Below are 17,177 nucleotides of genomic sequence, written 5' to 3' on the forward strand. Positions count from 1 at the left end.
GTTTTCGCCATAGGCCAGGTGCACTCACTGGAAAGACAGAGAAAATGAGAAATCACCCCCCAGGGGGGATGACCACACTGAATTCCTTTCTCCTCCATTCTCTCGGGATTTCAGGGGAATACATGCACATGCGCCTGGAACGTTTCAAGTCGCTGAGTCCAGGACTCAAACCTTGGATGACCATGTGGGAGTCCAGCTGGCCCTTGTGTCTTTCAAGAGTGAGACAGTCAGACAGAGCACCCAACGGGTCTCCACGCCACGACCCCCCAGTCCTAGCCAGCCCAACTGCGAGCACATGTGCCTGGTACACTCAGGGAGGTCTGGACGTGAATCTGGAACCTCCCCATGTCAGTCAATCGTGCAGAGAGTCACGTTTTACTGTTGTGCTGCTGTCTGGTCCCTGGTCCCAATTCTGATCTGGAATAAACCACGCTTCTGCGGAGTAACTACGCCGGCCCGAGATCAGAGAGATAAGCTGTCCTGAGGGGAAGGGCTGTGGATTGAGAAAGGACAGAACAGAAAAAAGCAGGGGTCAGGCAGACGTGGTGTCTCTGCTAGAGAATGCCACGACCTGAGCTGGCCTGTGGTCTTTCTTTTGAAGGGGAGGCAAAACCACGTGCTTCAGCTGTGGAGCACCTCGTGGCTGTAAACAAGCCTCTCCTGCCTTCTCTGGGTAACACTCAGGTCACTGCTAGTTTGTCTGACCTAGTCAGACAACTAGATCCAGTCCAGTTAATACTGCCCAGCAGTAGTTTATGCCTCTGTTGAGAGCTTTTGCACGCCCTGCAGCATCAGCTCAGTGACTGTATCCACTTCAAGGTGCTCCCTGCAAGTAACTGGAGTGGTCTCCCACCACTGGGGGTCGGCTACCTGCTCCCTGATGCTGACGCGCAGGCTGTCGTGGGGCTGGTGCCACCAATGCAACACAGCACTCCTGACAGGAGCGAGTGCCTGCCACGTGCCCATGAAGAATATGCCCACATAGCAAAGAAAACATGTGGGTCAACCTGAACCCACTACACAGCCAGAAGTAGGTTTCCCAGGACACTTGGGCTATGAGAAAACAGAAGTCGAGTCCCGAGCTGGGTGTCTGGAAGGGGTCATCGCAGACCTTCCCAGGGAGGTGCTAGGCGTGGAGATCGCAGGCAAGGACAGTTAGTGAGCTGCAGCCGTGGAAGCTAGGTGGCAGGGGAAGGCAGTACTCAGCAGGCTGGGGACAACTCTCCTCCAGGACACAGTCCCAGGGAGCTGAATGAGCAGGGACCATGGGTGGGCCGGCGGCAGGAGAGAAGAGGAAGGAGGAGCTTAGGCAGGAAAGACAAATGTTTCCTAAGGACGCCAGACTACCTGTAGACCCTTCGTGGCATCCACTCCTACCCTGCTGTGAGGCTGAGGGCTCCGGCAGTATCTCACCCTGAGGTCACCTCTGCACAACCCGTGGAGAGCTGAGAGTCTGCTGAGTTAATGGGTCGGCCGCAGGGGACCCGTCTACACTATGTGCAAGACCGTGTGGCTGTCTACGCTGGGCTCTGCGAAAATGCTTAGCTGGAACCACAACCATTTAAACCTCACTTTATCTGGCTGTGGGTGGAGTGGAGGGCCGGCAGCACACCCTTTCTACACACGTGCACACAAGTACACATGCCGACTTACTGCCACAGCCCCGGATGCCCACACTCTCTACACACACACAAGTGCATGCGCACACACACGCCTACTTACTGCCAGAGCCCCGGATGCCCACGCTCTCTACACACACACATGCATGCACACACACACACCTACTGTCAAGAGCCCCAGATGCCCACACACTCTACACACACATGTGCATGCGCACACACACACCTTACTGCCAGAGCCCCAGATGCCCATGCTCTCTACACACATATGTGCATGTGCACACACACCTACTTACTGCCAGAGCCCTGGATGCCCACACTCTCTACACACACACATGCATGCGTATATAAACGCCTGTCAGAGCCCTGGATGCCCACTCTCTCTACACACACATGTGCATGCGCACACACACACACCTACTTACTGCCAGAGCCCTGGATGCCCACACTCTCTACACACACGTGCATGCGTATATACACGCCTACTGTCAGAGCCCTGGATGCCCACACTCTCTACACACACGTGCATGCGCACATACACGCCTACTGTCAGAGCCCTGGATGCCCACGCTCTCTACACACACATGTGCATGCGCACATACACGCCTACTTACTGCCAGAGCCCTGGATGCCCACGCTCTCTACACATACATGTGCATACTCACATACACGCCTACTTACTGTCAGAGCCCTGGATGCCCATGCTCTCTACACACACACGTGCATGTGCACATACACGCCTACTTACTGTCAGAGTCCCAGATGCCCACATGCTTACACACATGCCCACATGCTCTCTACACACACGTGTGCATGCACACATGCCTACTTACTGTCAGAGCCCCGGATGCCCAGCTTATCTTCAGGTTTCCCACTGGTGACGCCCCCAAAGCCTCTTTCCACGATGAATGCTGTAATTTTGTCTTTGGCTGAGCCGTCCTGGGCGACAACCTCAGTCTTTGCAAACACAGTGAAAACAGTGGCCAGCCCTCCGTTAGTGATCCAGACCTGAGGAAGGAAAGAAGGGGTTGGGGACAACGCAGCTCCTACACACACCTCTCGGAACCTCCTGCCCAGGCCAGGCACACAGCCTGGGCCCTGCAGACGCTGACACTGCATGGTCAGAGGTCAGGGCTCAGCCCAGCACAAGGCTCGCCCAAGAGAGGCCAGTGGTCAGGGTAGAGAGCAGCCAATGGTACTAGGACAGCCCAGGCTTTACCTCTATACCACTGGGTTTTCTCAGGAAAAAGGACTTTAACAATACTTGTCAGTTTAAAAAGCAGAGGAGGGGGAGGAAGCAGGGGAGAGGGATGGAGACACTGTCAACGAGTCACATGTTTGGGACTTATTTGGATCTGGATTCAAGTCAAAAAACAAAAAAAAGGTAGATAATTAGAAAAATTTGAACACTGACTTTTTTTTTTAAGAATAATTTTATTTAACTTTATTTATTTATTAATTTATTTCAGTTTGACCAGAGATGGACAGAGAGAGAGAGAAAGCAAGCCATCAGGTCCGGGACTTGAATTGTGGTTGCCCACATGGGAATCCAGTGTCTTTAACCACCACACAACCCGTCGGCCCCATGGGTTTGTTTTTTAAATAGTTGTATGCTGTAGAAGTAAGTGTTGAGGGGCCAGCAGGTGGCATGATGGTTACAGAACTGGACTCCCACATGGCCAACAGTAGTTCGGGCCCCAGACCTGGTGGCTTGCTTTCTCACTTTCCCTTTCTCTCTCTGAGTGTCTCTCTTTGGTCAAATTAAAAATAAATAATAACAAATAAAATTAAATAAATGTGCAGCTCATGGTGACAATGTGGACAACTGAGCACAGCAGGCTGTGAGTGAGCAGCTGCTGATGCAGGGTGTCAAGTGTGGGAAGTTCATCACTCCCGATGTCTGTATATGTTTAAGTTTTGGGCTAAAAAATGTTAAGACAAGCACATGGGGCCAGGTAGTGATGCAGCGGCAGACTGTGACACTCTGTGAGGCTAACCCACATGGCAGGTTCCCACGGCCTCCCTGGGTGTTCCAGGCATGTGAACCTGTGGCCATTGCTGGCTTGGGCTGGGGTGGACTGTGGCATCAAGATCCTGCGGGGGGGAATATTTCTTTCTCTCGCTCATGGGAGAAAGAAAGAAAGCAGGCAAAGGAAGGCCTGCAGGTAGCATGGTAGTTAAGGCACTGGATCTCTAACTTCATAGTTCAAGTCCCAGACCCATCAGCTAGAAAAATACACCAGGCACATGTGCATGCATGCCCAAAATCCTGAGAGGAGAATGGAGAAGAAAAGACTGCACTGTGACCATCCCCCTGGGGCGTTATTCTCACTTTCTCTCTCTCTTTCTGGCAAAGTGCACACACCCATAACATAAAAAGTTAAAAAAAGGGAAAAGAAAAACACACTGGCTGGGTGTGCACATGCATGCCTGAACTCCCGAAAGGATGGGGAGACAGAGAAGGGCCTGCAGTGTGACCATCTGCCATGGGGTGTCTTCTCACTTTCCTTCTTTCTCCCTCAGTGCATGTGGCCTTTGGCAGAAAGAGGAGGAGGAGAAAGAAAGGAGAGGGGAGGAGGAGACAGCATGTGTGCGCGCGTGCGTGCACACACACACACGTGCCGCTGGGAGGTCACAGGCACCACAGATGCACGAGACCCTGTGGCCTCACAGTCTAATTCGGGCTCTGCCACTGAAGAGACACTGGCCTTGAGCGAGTTATGCAACTCCCTGTGCCTGAGTTTCTCTGTCTAAGCAGCGACAGTTGGTGGGGACGCTAAGTGCACGCCCTTTACCACTTGCACTGACTGGAGCCCCGTCACGCGGACGCGGGAAGGCTGAGGACCCCGGGTGGAGGCTGTACCTTGGAGCCATTGAGAATGTAGTGCTTCTTATCCTCACTCAGTGTGGCTCTGGTCCGGATGGAGGCCGCGTCACTCCCACTGCAGAGACAGAGAGGTGAGGTCAAGGGAAACTGCAAAATGCGGACAGGTCGAAACACTTCAAGTCCTAAAACAGAGGTTTTGTAGTGCCCCATCAGGGACAGGCAAACTTTTAAAATAAAAGGTCACATAAAAGGGCCAGCAGGTGGCATGGTGGTGAAGATTCCCACATGGCTGACCAGTTTAAATCCCAGACCTGGTAGCTTGAAAATCATGCCTGCTGTGTGTGTGCATGCCGAAAACCCCAGGAGGATGGAGAAGGCATTGCGGCATCCACGGCAGAGTTGGTAAGCAGATTAACTTGTTCTTCCAGTGATTTTAGAGATGATCTTGAATTGTCTATCAGAGTTTATACTGAAAATGGAAGACAACGTTTTTCCTCTATTAAAGCACAGAATTCTTGCTAGTCAGATCATTACAGCAACATGGTAAAAAATACTCTCTCCATAATTAAATCTGGGAGATGGAAAAAAAAATTTGAGAGGAGAGCAAGTAGTAAAATCTACTTTAAAGGAAAGCAAACAAACTTCAGCAATTTTCCAAATTCAGTTTGCACGACTAAGAATACTTTTACCCGGGCTCCAGGTTAGACATGATGTGGCCCCCAGAGTACTACGGGTTACCGTGAGGAGGAGCCTAGACCTCCCGGGAGGGGTCACCACTCCTGGGCCCCCAAGTGAAAGGAAGCAGGGTGGAGCACGGCCCCATGACACACTTGCCCCAAGTCCTGGGCCCTGCCGTGGCGATAGGGGTAGTGCTCTGCTGTCCGAGGCCGAGGTCTTGTGGGAAGCCTGGGTTCTGTTCCACTTCAGCAATTTTCCAAATTCAGTTTGCACGACTAAGAATACTTTTACCCGGGCTCCAGGTTAGACATGATGTGGCCCCCAGAGTACTACGGGTTACCGTGAGGAGGAGCCTAGACCTCCCGGGAGGGGTCACCACTCCTGGGCCCCCAAGTGAAAGGAAGCAGGGTGGAGCACGGCCCCATGACACACTTGCCCCAAGTCCTGGGCCCTGCCGTGGCGATGGGGGTAGTGCTCTGCTGTCCGAGGCCGAGGCCTTGTGGGAAGTCTGGGTTCTGTTCCAGCCCAGCCTGAACAGGCCACGTAGTGTGTGTCTGTGGTCTCAGCCAACCAGAAGGCTGAGACAGGATTGAAACACGGAAAAGTTCTTTCAAAAGTACCACTTTTCTCCCTCCTATGCACTTTCTCTCATTAAAAATAAATACATAGGAGCCAGCAGGTGGCAGGGTGGTTAAGGTGCTGGACTCCCACGTGGTCAACTGTGGTTTGGGTCCCAGACCTGGCAGCTTGCTTTCTCACTCCTCCCCACCCAATGTTTCTCTCATTGGTCAAATTAAGAAAAAAAGAAAATTAATAATAATAGTGATAAAGTTAAATAAAGTAATTCTTAAAAAAGAAACAAACAAATAAATAAATACATAGGAGCTAGCAGGAGCAAGGTGGTTAAGCAACTGGACTCCCACATGGCTGACTGAAGTTCAAGTCCAGGATCTGGTGGTTTGAAAATCACGCCAGGGGGACCAGATGGTGTAATGGCTACATCGCTGGATTCCCATGTAGTCGACCGCGGTTTGACCCCTGGACCCAGAGGCTTAAAACTCACACCAGGGATATATGCGTGAATGCTCAAGACCCCGAGAGGAGAATGGAAGAGAAGGGATTGTGGCATGGCCATGCCCCCTTGGGGTGATTTCTCACTTTGTCCCTCTGGTGAGTACGCACACTCTATAGTAAAAATCTTTCAAAAAAAAAAAAAAGAAAGAAAACCAAGCCAGATTGAGGTCAGCAGGTGAGTGGTGGATAAGGTGCTGGACTTCCACAAGGTCAACTGTGGCTCGAGTCTCGGACCTGGCGGCTTAATTTCTCACTTTCCCGCTCTCTCTTTCTGTCTCTGGTGAGTGCATGTGCCCTATAGCAAATTATAAAAAAGTAATAGTAATAAGAAAATGAAATAAATAATTCTAAAAAGAAAAATAAAATGACAGGTGCATGTGCACGCATGCCCCAAATCCCCAGAGACGAGGAGAATGGAGGAAACTGACACGTGCCTGGTGTGCTTTTCAAGTCACTGGGTCCAGGACTTGAACTGTTTATCCCCCCAGGGTGGGTGTCTCACTTTCCCTCTCTGTCTCTCTCCAGTACGCATATGCCCTCTAGTAAAAAAGTAAAACAAAAACCTGAAGAAAAATTAAATGAATAATTGACTGTCTCAAGTTCTACCCGGACCCTGTTCACCCTAGCTGTGTGACTCTGGGCTGTCTGGCCGGCACCATCTCTCCAATGGGCTCTGAAAGGTGCTGAAGCCCGAATGCATCCTGTGCACTAAAGGGGGTTGTAGACCACAACACTGATTCGACAGGTGCTACCAGGTGTGGTACCTCTCTGTGGGTACCCTGCAACAGTGAAGTGAGGTCGAGGCGGGAGAGCTCTAGATTTTAGGTAGGGAGAGATAAGTCAGCCCCGCCAGGCCCTTGCTCTGGTGACCCGGGAGAATGCCCTGGATGCTGTGAGGGAGGGCAGACCTGGCCGGCTCCGTCAGGCAGAAGGCTGCGATGTGCTCCCCTGAAGCCAGCTTGGGCAGGTACCTGGCCTTCTGCTCCTCACTGCCAGCCAAGAGGATCCCCTAAATGAAGCACACACAGTCACTTCAGCTGTGGGAGAAAAGAGCGTGTGAGGCGTACTTGGGAAACATTCCCCCCGTGAGGAAAGTATTTACTTCCTGCATGAGAAGAAAGTGGTGCTCAGAGCTGGCGGCCACAGGCAGCTGGTGCCGAGGACCCTGCCCCACAACACAGACAGCAGTGCGGGGCCGTGGAGTGGCAGAGTCTGGGATTTTTGTCACAGTTCCTGCACTTCCCCACCAGGCAGGCCTCGGGCAAGGCCTTGGGCAAGAACAGCCCTCCTCTGAGCCTTCATCTGGTCATCTACAAGTGGGGACATCTCCCCCCATGGCAGGGGGGGCCGGCAATGAGATGTGAAGTCCCCTTACGGGGTGCAAGGGCCGCGCCCTGAAGGAGGAAGACATCAGTCAGTGTCAGGGCTGCCCGTCCGCCCACTGCCAAGGACACTGGTGTTCACGCTGTCTGGGTGTGCCAGCTGAGCACGGCACTCACTCTGCTCTGACACCTACGCGGACAGAAGTCACCCGGTGCTGTGGCTGGGTGAACGCTGTGTCCCCAAAGGCTTGTGCTTCGGGATCTGGTCCCCACTTGTGATGGCACCGGGAGGTGGTGAGGCCTCATGGTGGTGGCTGGATCAGGGAGGCATCGCCCTCATGACTGGGCTCATGCTTCGTAACGAGGGGAGTGAGCCTGTGAGGGGAGTGACCTGAGAGGAGAGTGAGCCTGCAAGGGTGGGTTGCTGCAAGCTCTGTGGCCTTGGACCTGCCCAAGCCCAGCAGGGTGAGGAGGCTGAGTGACACAAAAGTGGGGTCTCGAGAGCTCAGTAGGGCCGGCTCACATCCTAGCACCGACCTGGGCCCGGAGGGTGGGTCATGGGCAAGGGGCACAGGAGGATGCAGAGGAGCTGTGTGATCCAGGGCACTTCTGTGTGGCCACTGGAGGCCGCAGGGCAGGCTGCAGGGGTAGCCTGGGCTCACATTCCTCTAGGAGCCCCAGAGAGCAGAGGCTCACGTCCTCCAGCCTCTACACCACCGTGTAGCCCAGGAGAGCTTCAGAAAGAATCTAGCAGAAACCCTGACACTCGACCTTGAGGCCAAGGGCCTGGTGTGCCGCCAGGGTCACGGCGATGGACGCGTCTTGGCTAATGATCTCCCCCAGCCGTGAGTACATGGTGTTGGAGAGGCCCAGGCCACCTAGGAGAGACGTCTTAGTCACAGTGCAGCCCGTGCCCCCCAGGAGACAGATGGCTCCATGAATGATAGCTCCAGGGTGCCCCACTGCCCAGTGGACTTGGGACGGGGCTCCTGCCGTGGCATTATAACCTGTTGACAGAGAGAGAGGCCAAGTGAGAAAGAAAGCCACCAGGTCTGGGACTCGAACTGCAATCGGCCACGTGGGAGTCCAGCGCCTGCTTACCATACTCTTCCGGAATTTGCATCCCAAAAAGCCCTAGGCTCTTCAATTTCTGGAAAGTTTCGTCTGGAATTTTTCCTTCCTGGTCAATTTTTCGAGAGTCCACTGTCAAGAGGAAATACCTCGATTAAACAAAAAATAAACTACATTTATACAAATTTAAGAGGAAACAGTTTTGTGTAGGATATAGCCCCTGTGTCAGAAAGTTTTCAAAACTGGAAACTGTCTAGTTGTGTCATTTAACACGTGTTTCAGTTTAAATATTTAGTCCAGCAAGAACTATATGTATTTTTTTGTTTTTAAAATATTTTTCATTAAAAATATTAGGTTAGGGGCCAGCAGGTGGCATGGTAGTTAAGGTGCTGGACTCCCAAATGGCCGATTATGGTTTGAGTCCTGGACCTAGAGGATTGCTTTCTCACTTTCCCTTTCTCTCTCTCTCTGGTCAAATTGAAAAATAAGTAATAATAAGTAAGAGTAAATAAATAATCTTTAAAAAAATATATGAGGTTGGGGCCAGCGGATGGCGTAATGGTTACATCGCTGGATTCCTACATAGTCGACTATGGTTCAAGTCCCGGACCCAGCAACTTAAAACTCACACTGAGAGCATGTGTGTGTGTGTACCCAAAACCCCAAGAGGAGACTGGAGGAGAAGGGACTGTGGCGTGGCCACCCTCCCAGGGGTGATTTCTCACTTTCTATCTGTCTCTCTAGTAAGCACACATGCCCTATAACAACAACAAAAAATCTTAAAAAATTAAGTTAACATATACTGCATTTGTTTTTTCTTTTATTTGCAGTAGGGTGTGTGCACTTGCTAGAGAGAGTCAGAGAGAGAAGAGAAAGTGAGAAAGCACCCCCGAGGGAATGGCCACGCTGTAACCCCCACTGTTCCACTCTCCTCTTGGGATTTTGGGCACATGCACACACTCACACAGAATGGTTTTCAAGTAGCGTGGTCCAGGACTCTAACCATGCAGGCAGCCATGATCCAGCTGCCCAAACCACCACGCCACCTGGGTATTTACCTTTTTCAATGAAGCAAATAAGAAAACATAGTAGTTCTCAAATTTCTCCATTTTAACTCCTAACAGGGCAAATATTGATAAATAAAACCCTGGGGTCAGCAGATGGCATGTAGCTGTATCACTGGACTCCCACGTGGCCGACCACAGTTCAAGTCCCAGACACAGTGGCTTTAAAATCACATCAGGTGGGGACCAGCAGTTAGCGTAATGGCTATGTTGCTGGACTCCCCCCAAGTTGACCGCGGTTTGAGTCCCAGAACAGGTGGCTTAAAACTCACGCTGGGCGCGTGTGCATGTGTGCCCAAGATCCCGAGAGGAGAATGGAGGAGAAGGGATTGCGGCGTGGCCATCCCCTCTGGGGGGTGATTTCTCGCTTTTTATCTCTCTGTCTCTCTCTGTCTGGCGAGCGCACACGCCCTATAGCAAAAACCTCTCAAAAAAAAAAAAAATCACATCAGGCGCATATGCGTGCCCAAGATTCCAGGAGCAGATGGAGAAGGGACTGAGGTGTGATCACCCCCTGGTGGGTGACTTCTCACTTTCCCTTTCATTGCCTCTGACCCTCTCTCCGTTCTCAGCAACATACGTGCTCCAAGGCAAAAATCTCTCTCTCAAAAAAAAGGATAAATAAAACTCACAGAAACTTTTCTATAAGTATTCAAAAGTGTGTGGTATCACTGTAAATATTATTTTAGGTTTCAATTTGTTCTCTTTTTTCCCCAGAGGGTGTGTGTGCTCACCAGAGAGAGAAGACAGACAGCAAGCAAGGGAGAGGGAGAAAAGCACGGAAGGGGCATGGCCATAAACAACCCCTTCTCCTTCATTTCTTTACGTGGCTGGAATTTGAGACATGCATGCACATACACCTGGCGTGTTTCTCAAGCTTTGGGCTAGGATTTGAACCACATGACTGGCCATGTGGAACCTGGCTCCACTAAGCCCAAGGGCACAGGGCTGGCCCCTAGATTTCAATTTCTGATTGTTCGTTGCTAATATATAGAAATACAAATAATTTTTTATGATTATTTTTGTAATAATGTGACATTCTAGTTTTTTCTGGACGTATGCATTTCTATTTCTGAATTTTCTCTTTAAAATCTACATTTTGTTTCTCTCATCAATAAAAGAAATTTAAGAAATAAAGACCAGCAGATGGTGTAATAATTACGTCACTGCACTCCCACGTAGTCAACTGTAGTTCGAGTCCCAGACCCAGCAGCCTAAAACTCAAGCCAGGCACATTTGCATGTATGCCCAAAATCCCAAGAGGAAAATGGAGAAGGGATTGCAGCATGGCAATCCCTACTGGGAGGTAATTTCTTACTTTCTGTCTCTATCTCTCTGGCAAGTGTACATGCCCTATAGCAAAAACCTCTCTAAAAACAAAAACAAAAACAAAAACAAAATAAAAGACTGGGGCTAGCAGGTAGCGTGATGGCTAAGGGTGCTGGATTCCCACATGATCGACTACGGTTCAAGTCCCAGACCTGGTGGCTTGCGTTCTCACTTTCTCTATCTCACTCTGTTCCTCTTTGGTCAAAATAAAATAAATAAAGTTAAATAAAATAATTCTTAAAAAAAAAATAAAAGTCTGGGGGTTGCAGGTAGCATGGTGGTTAAGGGTGCTGGACTCCCACGTGGCCAAGGGCAGTTCGAGTCCCGAACATGGTGGCTTGCTTCCTCACTTTCCCCCTCTCTTTCACTCTGTCCCTCTCTGGTCAAATTAAAATAAATAATAAATAAATAAAGTTAAATAAAAATAATTCTTAAAAAAATCTATACAAGGTGCTTTTAAAATTTCATAGAAAAATATATTTAACATGTGAGTTTATTTTGCAAAAATTTAGAAAATCCATAGCTTGTAATTTGCATTTTCCACTTAATGTCTGAGGCCCTCTTGTACACCACTTCAAATACAGTATTAAGGCAGCCAGCCTCATAATGGAAACAGGCAATGATACACATACCTTCTTCAGAGAAGAATTTTTCCACGGGTGCCACCAACTGATTGATTTCATTGAGTTCATCTTGGCTAACTTCTGGAAATGGGAAAACTTTTTTCTGAAAATAACAAACATTTATTAAAAATTTAATTTTTAGCAATTTCTCACCACAGTAGTAGCAGTCAAAAGAGGGAACAAAGATGCACAGAGCCAGTCCCCCATGCTGGTGGTTAACTGAGCTGAATCCCACATGGCCGTCTGCAGGTGCAACACCAGTGCTGGCAACTTGGGAAAACACACTGGGCACATCTGTGTGTGACCACAACCCGACAGGCTGGGAGAGGGCGCTGTAGTATGACCACACCCATCGGGGGTGGCTTCTCTCCCTTTCTCATCTCTCTCTGGTGAGTGCATGTACTGTCTTGCAGTTAAAAACAAACCAAAACCAAAATCATGATTTTCAGGATTCCGTATCTGGGCAGCAGGAGCAAAAGCTCTTTATTAAAGTACTGAATTCAACATCAATCATGCAAAATGCTGCCACTGATGAGAATACACTGCAGCTGCCAAGCCTGGCCCCTGAACCTGTGTCCCTGTCTGACACCCCTCCCTGTACTCAGGATGCAGGGAGTAGGGTGCTTGGACGGTGGCCAGATGTGAAGCCAGGCCAGCCTGAATGCAGCCTGTGCCTGGCCACCCCTTGGTTGTGACTGGGAACTTATCCGGCCTTTCTCAGAGCCAGTTTTCAGTACAGACGACCCTACTACTTCACAAGTTCTGAGTCTCAACACGGCCACATGCCTGCACACGAAGCTCCCAGTTTTCTGTACCAGATCCTGGTTCTGCCTGGCCCCCACCCCATGGCCTGGAAACGACTGCTCCCACTCCTGCTCCAATCCAGAGAGCAGTCAATGTTTCTCACTGGCCCAGAATTCCCTGTGGACCCTCGACACAATCTTGCAGAATCCCGAAGTCCTCTGGCCTGTTGGGTTCCTGCTACCTCTTTAAGCTGCCAGGAGGACCTGTGGATTTGGACTCTGGATGCTGAGTGAGACATCCTGAGTCAAAACTACTGGGCCCAGGAGCCCTGCCTCTCCTCCTGACACTTCTCACCAAGCTTCTCCAGGAAGGCCTTCAGAGGAGGCCTCAACCTCCCTTCCCAGCCCCTCTTTCTATACATAAGCAGATATTTGACTCTTCTATTTACTTTTTTTAGAGAGGCTTTTGCTATAGGCCATATGTACTCACTAGAGACATAGAAAGTGAAAAATCACCCCCCTTCCCCCAGGGAAGATGGCCTTGCCGCAATCCCTTCTCTATTCTCTCAGGATTTCGGGCACACATGCACATGCACACGCAATCAACTACGTGGGAGTCCAGCGACGTAACCATTATGCCATCTGCTGGGCCCCAACCCTTGACTTTTCTGCCCTAAGAACTGTTCTCTCTGGCCCTAGGACTAGACTTATCAGGAAATTCCTACTCAAGAGTAACAGCTTACTTAAAGGAACACCTCCCCGTCCTCCCACCTCTGTCCTCAGGGTGATCTGGAAGGAAAGTACCCAGGACTCCGGTCAGCTGCAGGCTCTCAGAACAAAGCCCAGGCTCCTGTGCTGTAGACGCAGAGACCCACCCACCCCACTGCACTCGTGTTCACCTGGCCTTGGGCACTGGGCTGTGTTAGAGGACCATTCTGGTACCAGCAGGCAGAAAATATGCAAACATAGACACCCTGGGAACTAGCTTGTGTTCAGTGAAAAGGGTAACTACCACCGGAAAGACACCCTAGAGGCAAGGAAAAAAGAACCCTGTGACAACAGTGGTCAAAATCAGATGGGGGGGAGGCTAGTCCCATGGCCTACTGGTGAAGTAGTTAATGAAACTGGATCTCACATGACCAACCAGGGTTCAGATCCCAGGCTCAGCAGCTTGAAAAGATGTTGAACATAATGTGCCCCAACCCAGACAAGACGGAGCCATGAAGGGACTGTAGCAGCACACCCTGATGGGGAGAGCTTTCTCTCCTCCTCTCTGTGTCTCTCTGGCATGGAACCTCTGGCCCTGACCGAAAAAATGGAATGGGGGCCCAGGCTGTGCTTGTGCAGGTGGCAGGGGGGCCACTGCGTGGAACTGCAGCTTTTGAACTGCAGTTGTAGGTATAGCGCAGCAGGTGGTGCCAGGCTGACCTGATCCTCGCTGGAGGCTAAGGGGAGGGTGGTAGTGCAGCAAGACCCTGCAGGTGGTCCTGGTGTGTCTCTGTCTCATGGAATAATTAAGTAAAACTTTTTTAAAAAACGGAATGGTTTCAGGGCTGGCAAGTGGCGTGGTGGCTAAAGATGCTGGACTCCCACATGGCTGACCACAGTTCAAGTATTGGACCTGGTGGCTTGCTTTCTCACTTTCCCTCTCTCTCGCTCTGTCTCTCTCTCTCTGATCAAACTGGAAAATATAATAACAATGATAATAAATAAAATTTAAATAAATGAATTCTTTTTTAAAAAAAGGAATGGTTTGCCTCATGGAAGCAAATTTAATTTCAATGCACAATTTTCAAAAATTTTAAAACAGTGGATCCTATTACTCAAATAAATAGAGGATAGAACCCAAACATAAAATAAAGGCCAAGCTGCTCTGATGGACACTGCTGATGGGGAAAAAAGGTCACCAAGTCCCATCCACTCAACTTCCAACTCACCCTTGCAGCAGCCCAGGGCACTCCCAAGAACAGCTCTGGCCCACTGAAGGGCAACATGAGAACGACTGGCCTCGTGCCCTGGCAACTCTCCTACTCTGAGGTGCCAGCCTCACTGCCACGTTCCCACTCAGGCCCCAGGAATGCAGTGAGAGGACCCTGGCCTGATCCGATAGTAGTGGTCAAGGGGCCTAAAGGCTGTAGGAACCTGAGTACCATCTGACAGTGGAGGGGACCGCTGCCTAACTAGAAGTGGACCGTGAGGACAGGAGTCAAAGCTGATAGGTGTTCAGTCTGAACAAGGGAACAGCAGCGTTGGTATTACCTGTGATAGCGAAGGCCGGCGGGAAAAGGACTGGGTGGTGACCAGGCATTCGATTCTGGGTATTATCACCTGAAATGCCTATTAGACATCTAAGCACTGCTTTGCAGTAAGAACGTAGCTATAAAGAGAACCTGGGGTAGAAGAGAAATCTGAGCTGGAGAAATAAATTTGAGTCATTAAGATATTGATGGTATGGGGGACCAGCAGTTAGCGTAATGGCTGTCACTGGACCCCCACGTAGTCGACCATGGTTCGAATCCCGGACCCAGCGGCTTAAACTCACGCCGGGTGCGTGTGCATGCGTGCCCAAGATCCCAAGAGGAGATTGGAGGAGAAGGGATTGCGGCATGGCCATCCCCCCTGGGGGGTGATTTCTCGCTTTCTGTCTCTGCCTGTCTGGCGAGTCCATGTGCCCTATAGCAAAAACCTCTCCAAAAAAAAAAAAAAGATATTGATGGTACTGGGCCAGCAGGTGGCACAGATGTTAAGGCAGCTGATCCTACATGCCAACTGCACAGCTGGGAGTCCTGAACCTACAGCTTGAAAGACACACTGGGTATGTGTGTATGCGTGCCCAAATCCTGAGAGAATGGAGAGGGGTTACAATGTGACCATCTCACCTGGGGGAAGAGAGCATTTCTTACTTCCGCCCTCTCTCTCACTGTCTCACTCCAATGAGCACATGAGCCCTATAGCATACTAAAAAAATAAATAAATGAAAAAAGTATTGATGGCATTTAAAGTTGGAACACGAAATTAGACTGTGGATATGGTTGTTGATAAGAGCGGTCCACAAACTGAGGCCAATGCTTAAAGAGTTCCAAGAGCCAAGAATGACTAGCAAAAACAGTGAAGCAGAGACATTCAGGACAGAATGGCTTTTCAGAAGCCAGGTAATGAAAGTGGCTCATATATTGCAGAGTGATAAAATACATCAGATGCCACTGACAGGCAACTGGACTAAGGACGGAGAACAGACGCCCGGACTTGATAACAAGGTCACTGCTGACTTTCATGACTGTGGGACAGAAGCCTGAATGCTGTGGGTGACAGATCCAGCAGAGGGAGTGAGGGTACTGCAGGGGAAGGAGACCACGACCCTAAGCAGGGGAGAAGGCCTGGTATGTAGGGACAGGCTGGCCTTGCTGGGACGGACAGCTTATCCACAGTTACACGGAGAGTGCAGATAGTGATGCACACGCAGGGAGGGGTGCCTGTCCTGGGCGAGATCCTCTCTTCCCACTGCATGGGCTCTCTCCATGAATGTGAAGAGGACTGCAGGTGGGAAGGCGCCACTGCCACTGACGCAAAGACTGAGAGAGCTAAAAAGCTGGTGTTCTTCCTCTGCCATCTGCTGGGAGGGGTGAGGTCCACACCGCACAGGCCCAGGTGCTGGGAGAAATGGCCACCCAACCTTTAAAGTCTTAGCTCTGCATTTCCCAGCACAGTGCACCACTTCCGGTCTGAGTCTCACTTCTGTGTCTGGAAAGCTGCTGGGAAGGCAGCCTGACAGCCGTAAAGGAATATACTAGAGAAACGGGGCGACTTCTCATGTGATAAGGGCCATCCAGCACATCAGCCAAGCTTAAGGCATGACAGCTCTGGGGGGACAGGCACTGCGTTTACTCTTACTGTTATTACTGTTTATGAGAGGCAAGGAGAGACAGAAAGGGAGCGGGATAGAAGGAAAGGGAGATAGAGGTATTTTTAGCAAGGTCTTGCTGTGTGAACACTCCTGTTCTGTCTCCCAGTTGGCCCTGGTTCCAGGTGCATGCAGTCAGGCTGGCTATTCAGATTGGCCCAGAATTGAACCGGGCCTCCCATGCACCTTTAAGCCTTCTGGATGGGATTTCCTCCTGCTCTTGTAGAAAATGCACTGAGGCACAGGGAAATGAAGTGGCAAGCCCTAGGAATTAATTTTTTTTGGGGGGGGAGAGATTTTCACTGTAGGGCGCGTGCGCTCGCCAGACAAAACTTCATTTACCCGGGCCTACAGCACAACTACGGTAGACGCACCTCCAGCTCCACCTACGGCCGAAACAATCGGAGAATGGAGAGGGGGTTAGAGTGTGACCATCTCACTTGGGGAAGAGATCATTTCTCACTTCCACTCTAGCTCAGTCACGAAGCCGAGGTCCACTCAAGGGCGCTAACTAGGCTGGTGCGCACTTAATCGCTAACTAGGCTGGTGCGCACTTAATCGCCGTGGGCTAGCCGTAAGGCTCTGGGAGGGCGTGAGCCGGAAGGAACACGGACACCAGACCTGAGAAGCCTGCAAGGCTCGGGCTCCCTGCCGGAGAAGGGCGGGAAGCTGGCAGGCAGCAGCAGGGTCTAGGCCCGCCCGCCCTCGGCGCTCCACCCCAGCCCAAGGTCACCAGGTCAAGTCACCTTCTCGATTTTGCCCAGGAAGAGGTCTTTGGCGAAAGTTCGGCTCGGCGGACCCGCTCGCGGCAGGCGCCGGCGGGTGGTGACAGCCCAGCAGGCCCGCCCCGAGGCCCCGGCGCGCAGGAGCAGCCCGCCGCTCATGCCGCCCGCTGGGAGTCCGGCCGGCTGTGCTCCCGCTCCCCC

The 17,177-nt window shown here is 50.9% G+C and overlaps 1 protein-coding gene across 1 annotated transcript in view; it reads right to left on the reverse strand.

The window, feature by feature from the left end:
- ACAD9 (acyl-CoA dehydrogenase family member 9) overlaps positions 1-17,171 on the reverse strand; it is a gene marked incomplete in the record, with an annotated part of 37,152 nt that extends 19,981 nt beyond the window's left edge. Inside the window, 7 exon segments of the mRNA XM_014589778.1 lie at positions 2,453-2,627; positions 4,483-4,561; positions 7,107-7,207; positions 8,292-8,398; positions 8,622-8,723; positions 11,617-11,710; positions 16,998-17,171. Of these exon segments, the coding sequence (XP_014445264.1) occupies positions 2,453-2,627; positions 4,483-4,561; positions 7,107-7,207; positions 8,292-8,398; positions 8,622-8,723; positions 11,617-11,710; positions 16,998-17,135 (796 nt within the window).
- Positions 17,172-17,177: the final 6 nt, after the last annotated feature.

Source organism: Tupaia chinensis, unplaced genomic scaffold (assembly GCF_000334495.1).
Source record: "Tupaia chinensis unplaced genomic scaffold, TupChi_1.0 Scaffold000377_5, whole genome shotgun sequence".
NCBI lineage: Eukaryota > Metazoa > Chordata > Mammalia > Scandentia > Tupaiidae > Tupaia > Tupaia belangeri.